A 7709-nucleotide genomic window follows, 5' to 3' on the forward strand; every position below is an offset into this window, starting at 1 on the left:
AGGGCCTGGTAATGGTCTGGGGGGTACCCATGCCATTTGTCTCACTGATTTTCATCCATATTGCCAGGACCCGACATTACATTTTTTTCCTTTAAAAATGACATTTTGCACAGGGACTGTTCTAAGCACGGGAAACACGCGCCACTTTACAGGCATACTATAGACACCCCCCCAGGTATGATATTTAAAGGAATATTTCACTTTTTTTTTTTTTTACTTTAAGCATCATTAAAATCACTGCTCCCGAAAAAAACGGCCGTTTTTAAAAGTTTTTTTTGCATTGATACATGTCCCCTGGGGCAGGACCCGGGTCCCCAAACCCTTTTTAGGAAAATACCACGCAAATTAGCCTTTAAAATGAGCACCTTTGATTTGGAACGTTCGAGTCCCTAAGACGTCAATGGGGTTCTAACGTTTGTGCGAATTTTCGGTCCGTTCGCAGGTTCTGGTGCGAACCGAACCGGGGGGTGTTCGGCTCATCCCTAATCTCCATCTGTGGGCAAGTAGGCTGACATCACCACTGGATTGTGCTTGGGACAGTTGGGTGTTTTTAGCATATGGTTATCCATTGAACCAACCAGTTACAATATCATTGTTTTTTATAGCCAAATGTGGTTTGTCTATGTGACCTTGGAGGTCCAATAACATTTTTTTTTATATTTTCAGTCCTTCTGTGTGAACTGGTGATAATTCATCTAAGACATTGCTCAAATAAGATACAATATCATAGTGTTATTTCAGGCACAGCCTACGTCCTAAGTGCTTTAAAGATAATTCTGGGGGGAGTAGCCATGAAAAACACATCCAGAATTTTCCGTAAAGTGCTTAGGACATAGGCTGTACCTACAATAACACTATGATATATCTGATTTGAGCAATTTCATGGATGAATTATCACCAGTTCACACAGAATGATTGAAAATATTAAAAAAAAACTTTTATTGGACCTCTAGGGTCACAAAGACAAACCACAATTGGTATGTCTGCCGTGGGTGGCAGCTGCAACAGCAGCTGAGGGCCATCACAACCTATTCCATCAGTGATTCCTGACTTTTGCGGTGAACTTTTCCACATCAGAGGATTATTAAGGCCAAACTGTTTTACTGCATTTCTTAAAGCGGTATATACTGCTTTGTGAATGGAGCCCACTGTCTCCTTCTCCTTGTTTCTGTAGTCCAGGACTTGGCTACATAAACAAAACACACAAGACATTTTGGGCACAGAAAAAACTTTTATTCTATACTTGTAATGTAATATTTTGTTTGAGAGGATCAAACCTCTTCTACCCCCAAAACTAGCAAAAAAAAAAGCTGATTTACTTTGTTGGCTGATCACAATGCAGTCACCTGATTCTCTGCTACCAAAGTATGATGACTTGAGTCACAATGTACTAATATTGGGAGACGTACAAAGTCAACAACAAAGTCATATTAATATTTAAAAAGTTGAATTCCCACACATCAGAAAATAGGATACAGACTGGAAGATTGCTGTAGTGAAGATAACAATATTATAGGATGGAGCCCGTCTCTAATAAACTCTACCATGTACACGGCTTCCACTCCCGTAATTTGCTAGACACATACTTTTCCAGTAAACCAGAAATGCCCTTTACTCATGAGGCTTTTATGTATCCTATGGAGAAATTTCACAATGCATTTTCCTCAGGTAGGTAAAGCTCTTTTTGATAATAAATTCTTTGTGCATGAAGTATATATTAGGAGAAATTAAGCATAACTATTGATTTGCAGAAAGGTCTTGTACAAGTGAAGATATGACTGAAACAGAGGGTGAATAAATCATATATTTAGATAAACCAGGTAGAGACAAAGTAGAATTTCTGCTGATCCATTCTTTAAGAAAATCAAAAAGCCCTCTAGCGGCACACTGTCACTGCTGCGAGGGCTTCCATCTTCACACAATCTTCTTTCTGGGTTCACCGGCTCTGTCCGTTTGAATGGCCGAGCCACAATGATGCGCACAGGAGTCACGGTCTCAGCACAGAGCTCTGAATGGACAGCACTGCATGCACCAGTGTCATCACTGGCTACTACTAAACTAAATATCTCCTAAACGGTGCACACTTAGGAGATATTTACTGTACATATAGGTAAGTCTTATAGGTCTGTAGGTATAAATCAAAAAGTGGACTTTACTACCGCTTTACCTTGCTGTTGGAGTATAAGAATAAACTGTACAAAGGGAGGTTGAACATTAGCAAGAGATCATACACCCAAATGTGTTAAAAGATCAATCATCTCCACTATAGGGAGTCCTGGTTGTCTAACCCTGGCAGAGTCCCTGGCTATATGTGTGGAATGTTCCTACAATGGGATCTTCCTGCCATAATTCTCTCTGGTTATGTACTCCTGGAAGTTTTAGCTGCCCCCACCCATCTCTGTGTGTTCTAACTCTTCCTATTACATTCTCTATAATATATAACAAATCATGCTGTAAAGGATGGTGAAAGCCCATTGTAATGGACACAGCAGGTGTACAGAGCCGGGACCTCAGCATAGAGATAGAAGAAACTGGTTTAACTGTCCGACACCTACCAATAACTGAAATATCAGTTTTTAATGAAATGACCTATAAAAAATATGCCCTCTTCTTGAATGTCCTATATTGATATTTAGATGTGACACAGTTGTGCTTTAACTATCCTGAATTCATATGCATTATATAAAGACTATTCCACAGCTCTCCTTGAAGGTTGTTTTGAATCTTTTACTGCAGGTGACTTTAGGGGAGATGTGTTGATTGATATTAGTACTGGTCCCATCATACACCATCTCTATGCAGCGCTGAAATATTTCAGAGAGATCATCCTTCTCAAGCCTTCTGATCACTGTATTGTAGAACTGAAAAAATGGACAGACAGCCGAACCGGAGCATTTGATTGGTCACACACCAGTATACTTGCTACAGAATTGGCAGGAGAGAGGTGAAGTATCTGCCAGTTTTTTGTCCTAGTCAGACTGAATACCCTGTGTGATGAACTAGTAGCGTTGGGAGGAGGACCAAACATACTTTTTAAAACATTTGTAATTTAATTTTTGTATTTAATTATTAATAATATTAATACTTATTTAATAATTGTATTTTTAATCAGTCTTTTCAACTTGTGAGGAGATTTGTAAATCTGGTGATAATATTACGAGGGAAAAAGTTATGTTAACCCCTTCACGCCTAGGGTAAAACAAATGTAAATGTCTAAGCGCTATTTTGCAATTTTGACAGTTAGTAAAGTTAGTAAAACCGTACATATCATCAATACTTTGTGCATGCAGATGGCTTATACCTTGATTTTTTCAGAACAAATTGGGCTTTCATTTGGTGGTAAATGGTAATGGATATCTCCTGATATGTTTTTTTTAATTATTATTATCAAAGGAAAACTAGCCCAAAATAGTAAAAAAAAACCTAATTTTTAAATGTAACTGTATATTTCTTGCTACTACCATAACTTACCACCAAAGAACTACCCAAAATAAATTCTCCTGACGATCCCAGCGATACCACATATGTATATTTTATGTTATTTGTACCCATAGTACAGCCCAGAAACAATAGTGCGCATTTTGCTTTTTTTTTTTTTTTTTTAATCCTACCTAAAACACATCGACACTAACTGACACTAATACTAATTTTAAAAAAATCCTGTCCAAAAAATACTGACCCTGACCTTGACCCAAACACTAACTCTGGCACTGACCTACTAGATCAAACCTTGATCCAGGTATTTATGTTAATTTTTTTTTTTTTTATAATTTTTTTTTATTTTCGTCACACTTTTTTTTTTCTATCTCTGCAAGGACAGAGAATGATACAATGTATCTCTCTTGTCCATTCACAGAGACAGAAAACATGGGGGCAGGCTTCACAGTGACTGAACACTGATAGATAGCCAATTAGAGGCTATCACAGTGATCAGGTGACCCAGAATTTGCCATTCTGGGTCCCGATCGTTAGAACAGGACCCTAGTCTCTGTGCTGGGAGCGCGCCTTGCGATGCACTTCCAGCACGAAGGGTGATACGCAAATAAGCGGAAAAAAGCCCAGTCCAGTGGGGCCGTATATTTGCATACGGTTGGCATGAAGGGGTTACTAATGCATTAATGCTCCACTAACATCAAATGTAATACTGCTAGAAGAACCTTTTTTTTGGGGTATGCAGCATATGATCCCCAGCAAAAGAGGTAGAGGGAATTGATGTTTAGTGGCTAGCTTTATTGCCGTGTACACACGAGCGGACTTTCGGCAGACTGAACTCCGAAGGACTTTTTGACGGACTTTCGAAGGAGTTCCGATGGAGTTCTGACGCAACGGACTTGCCTACACACGATCACATCAAGGTCCGCCTTATTCGTGATGACGTATGACCAGACTAGAATAAGGAAGTTCATAGCCAGTAGCCAATAGCTGCCCTTGCGTCATTGTTTGTCCGTCGGACTAGCATACAGACTAACAGATTTTTCGACCGGACTCAAGTCCGTCGGAAAGATTTGAAACATGTTCTATTTCTAAAGTCTGTCTAATTTTTCGACAGCAAAGGTCCGATGAAGCCCACACACGATCCAATTGTCCGGCGGATTCTTTCCGTCGGAACTTTGCTGTCGAAAAGTCCGGTCGTGTGTACACGGCATTAGTGCTTCATCTCTATGGTAAATGGTTGGAGTCGACACTCCTCTTCCACTGATATCTGAAAGTCTTTTCTACAGCTCAGAAATGTTAACAGTATTCAACAGCTCAAACCCAAAATACTCAATGCCTCTCAGAATATCAGTTAAATGCTTTATGTGACCGGGGATTTGCCTCTTCCTTCCAGTGACCAATGTGAGGAGAAGGAAATCGGACTCAGGGCGGCAATTAAACATGTTGTAAAATTCAATCTCAACCAGGAAAATCTCACAGGCTCAATTGGGCTACCACAAGCCGACTGCCTTGTGTTCTGTTTTATTCTGGGATCCACCAGCAAAGACCTTGAAGAATTTGGGAGAAACTTCAAGAAATTCTCAAAGCTTCTCAAACCTGGCGGGCGCATTATGTATTATGGAATTTTAAATTGCACATTCTATATGGTTGGGGGAGAGAAGTTCAATCATTGTAAGTATAATGAAAGTGACTTTAGAAGTGTGCTTAGTAATGAGGGGTTTGTTATCACCCATTTGGAGGTTTCCCAAAGAAAGGCTGAGAGCGATCTGATAGATTTTGATTCGGTTATGTTCTGTACAGCTTATAAAGAACAGAAGATTTAGGCCTCATTCGCCCCATTGTGTTAGAAAGTGCACATTAATTTCATGAAAGAACATAGTGTGTTTTTAGTGCAATTTTAATGTGTAACGTTAAAATGTAATACAAGGCAAAATGTGGGTGGGAGCTTTGCGTGCATTTTCCATGAATTTCTGCCTGGGAAATGCACCATGTGATTTAAAAAATGCAGTAATTTAAAAAAAATTATGAATTTTCTATGCATCACCATATGTTGCTTTGACTATAAAGCAAAACACATTTTACCAAAAACTCACAAATGATGCAGAAAGCAGGATTTCTGGAAAACAAAATGCACTGCCATCTTACACAACACATTGATGTGAACAGCTTCATAGATCAGTGTTTCTCAACCTGTTTTCTGTCATGGCGCCCTTTAAAATATCATACATATCTTGAGGCACCCCATTCTAAATTGAAAAAAAAAATCTAAACTAATAGTTTTACATAAAAACAGTGAGCAGAGACATCTGCACAAGTAGGACACCCAACATTAGAGATTATTTATTCTTAAAAATGCACACTGGTACTGACTAGCATTCCAGCTTTTCTCTTCTGCCCCAGTTTCTCTCCCTCAATCAGCGGACGTGACCCCAGTGTTGACAAAGAGGGGTAGATAAAGGGGCAAACAAGGATGTCCTCAGGTGCCTGGCGTCCTTCTTCTCAACCTACGCCATCATCAGTTGTTGGGAAACCAGCAACTGGCCAACACAATGCCCAATGCACAATGTAATGCTGCACATTAAAATCCTGTGGCTTTGTGTGACAAAAAAGGCAGGCATGATACACCCTCTGGTTTGTTGACAATCTTTGGGAAATTTTTAGGCATTTTGCCAAGGCATCCCTAAAGAGCCCAGATAGCACCCCAGTGTGCCATGGCACCCTGGTTGAAAAACACTGTCATAGATTATAATGGCAACTAGTTTTCATGAGCTTTTATTATACTGTGATAGTGGGTTGTAGTGCATATAATAAAACAAGGGTACAAATGTTTCCTTAGGCTGGGTTTACATATATGCAAATTGGATTGCGTTTTGGATTGGATTGCATAACATGTGAGTGTGACCGGCTTCGCACCTGAATCTCACCTGAACCGGTGATCAGAAACGCACAGGGCAAACCACACCGCAGGTATGTGAACCCAGCCTTAGGTAGCTAACAAACCCCAGAATTGTATTTCAGCAAGTCACCTATGTACTGGTAGAGCACCTCAAATGTTGAGGCAGTCCTCTGAATATAAAGATCACCAACCACAAACCTGCTTCCAAACCCTGAACACCAACTTTTCACACTGACAGAAATAGGCTGTGGCCATTGATATCTAGGCAGGCTGCCAAAGATACAGAAGCATTGAAGAAGGCATCCTAAGACTTTAGAAAATGTTAGCATCTTTGATTGATGTTTGAGCTAATAAAACAATAAAAATATTCTGATTCCAGAACGTTTATTTGTGGTGTTTATAAACCTTGACTTACCCACTATTTAGCCTGTTATTAACTCTCAGTAACCCTAATATACAGTATTTTCATTAAACCTTTCTTCCCTTATTTGCTTCTCTGTTTTTTTAAACTGATTTTCTTTTTACTGTTCATTTATTTTTTATTTTTGTCTGTTTGTCTCATTCATTTTTGTAGCTTCTCCTCTCATAAATACCTAAAAAAAAAAATTTTTAAATCTTTTAGTTATTCATAAATAATCTCATCATGCTTTGTACCAGAACCATATGCTATGTGCAGACAACGTTTACATACAGTGGTATTGTGTTCTATTTGTCCGGAGATTGGTTGGTGGCTATAAGCTTGATGTATCAACATTCAGCATGTTCCTTCTGTAGCAATAACTCTCGGTGGAGCTGCTGGTTTAAGCGGGCTTGTTACCTTCACTCTCGACACCCCTGCTTCACCGGCACCGGATCTAGGGTTCCGTTGAGTTTACCTCTGGACGATAAAAGCGCCAACACTTGAATACGTTTTCAATGCTTTATTGAACCAAGTAACAAATGAAGTAGCAGGAAAGAGGCAGGAGGGAAGCTACAGGGAAGCTCAAATACCTTTTCTTTAGGATTCTTGAGAACGTCCTTTAAAGTTGAATATTGTAATCGGATGCAATCCCCTTGTGGGACACAATCTTTGCTCGCCTGGATAGGCCTCTCTCACTTGCCTAGCAGCCAGTACGTAGCACGAACAAAAGTCTCTGCCACAGAAATAAATCCGTACAATCCTCTGCCACAGGATGTATTAAACTTTGCGGTGAATGTCAGACACAGTAGTTGGACCTCTAAGCCAACCCGGCAGTACTATGCTGTAAAACTACTTTAGGATACGTCCTCCAACCGAGTCACCAGGCCCCTCTCCAGACTAGCACTCTGCGTGATCCTTCCATGACGGGTCCTCCCCTGGGATCTTCTCGGTTGTCCAGCTTCTTCACTCTGGATAGAC

General features: G+C 39.9%; 1 protein-coding gene across 1 annotated transcript; it reads left to right on the forward strand.

The window, feature by feature from the left end:
* Positions 1-1269: 1269 nt before the first annotated feature.
* LOC141111159 (nicotinamide N-methyltransferase-like) lies at positions 1270-6652 on the forward strand. The gene is made up of 3 exons (XM_073603203.1): positions 1270-1668; positions 2737-2944; positions 4829-6652. Exons 1-3 carry the CDS (start codon positions 1518-1520, stop codon positions 5256-5258), a joined length of 789 nt encoding a protein of 262 aa, XP_073459304.1. The 5' UTR covers positions 1270-1517; the 3' UTR covers positions 5259-6652.
* Positions 6653-7709: the final 1057 nt, after the last annotated feature.

This window comes from Aquarana catesbeiana, linkage group LG10 (assembly GCF_042186555.1).
Source record: "Aquarana catesbeiana isolate 2022-GZ linkage group LG10, ASM4218655v1, whole genome shotgun sequence".
NCBI classification, from domain to species: Eukaryota; Metazoa; Chordata; class Amphibia; order Anura; family Ranidae; genus Aquarana; species Aquarana catesbeiana.

What these genes read in the sequence shown, in the direction of transcription:
- LOC141111159 (XM_073603203.1), top strand. Translation starts at nt 1,518, where the DNA reads ATGGAGCCCGTCTCTAATAAACTCTACCATGTACACGGCTTCCACTCC. An exon ending in TCACAATGCATTTTCCTCAG is followed by an intron (nt 1,669 to 2,736) that starts GTAGGTAAAGCT and finishes CTTTTACTGCAG; the next exon opens with GTGACTTTAGGGGAGATGTG. An exon ending in ACAGAATTGGCAGGAGAGAG is followed by an intron (nt 2,945 to 4,828) that starts GTGAAGTATCTG and finishes TCTTCCTTCCAG; the next exon opens with TGACCAATGTGAGGAGAAGG.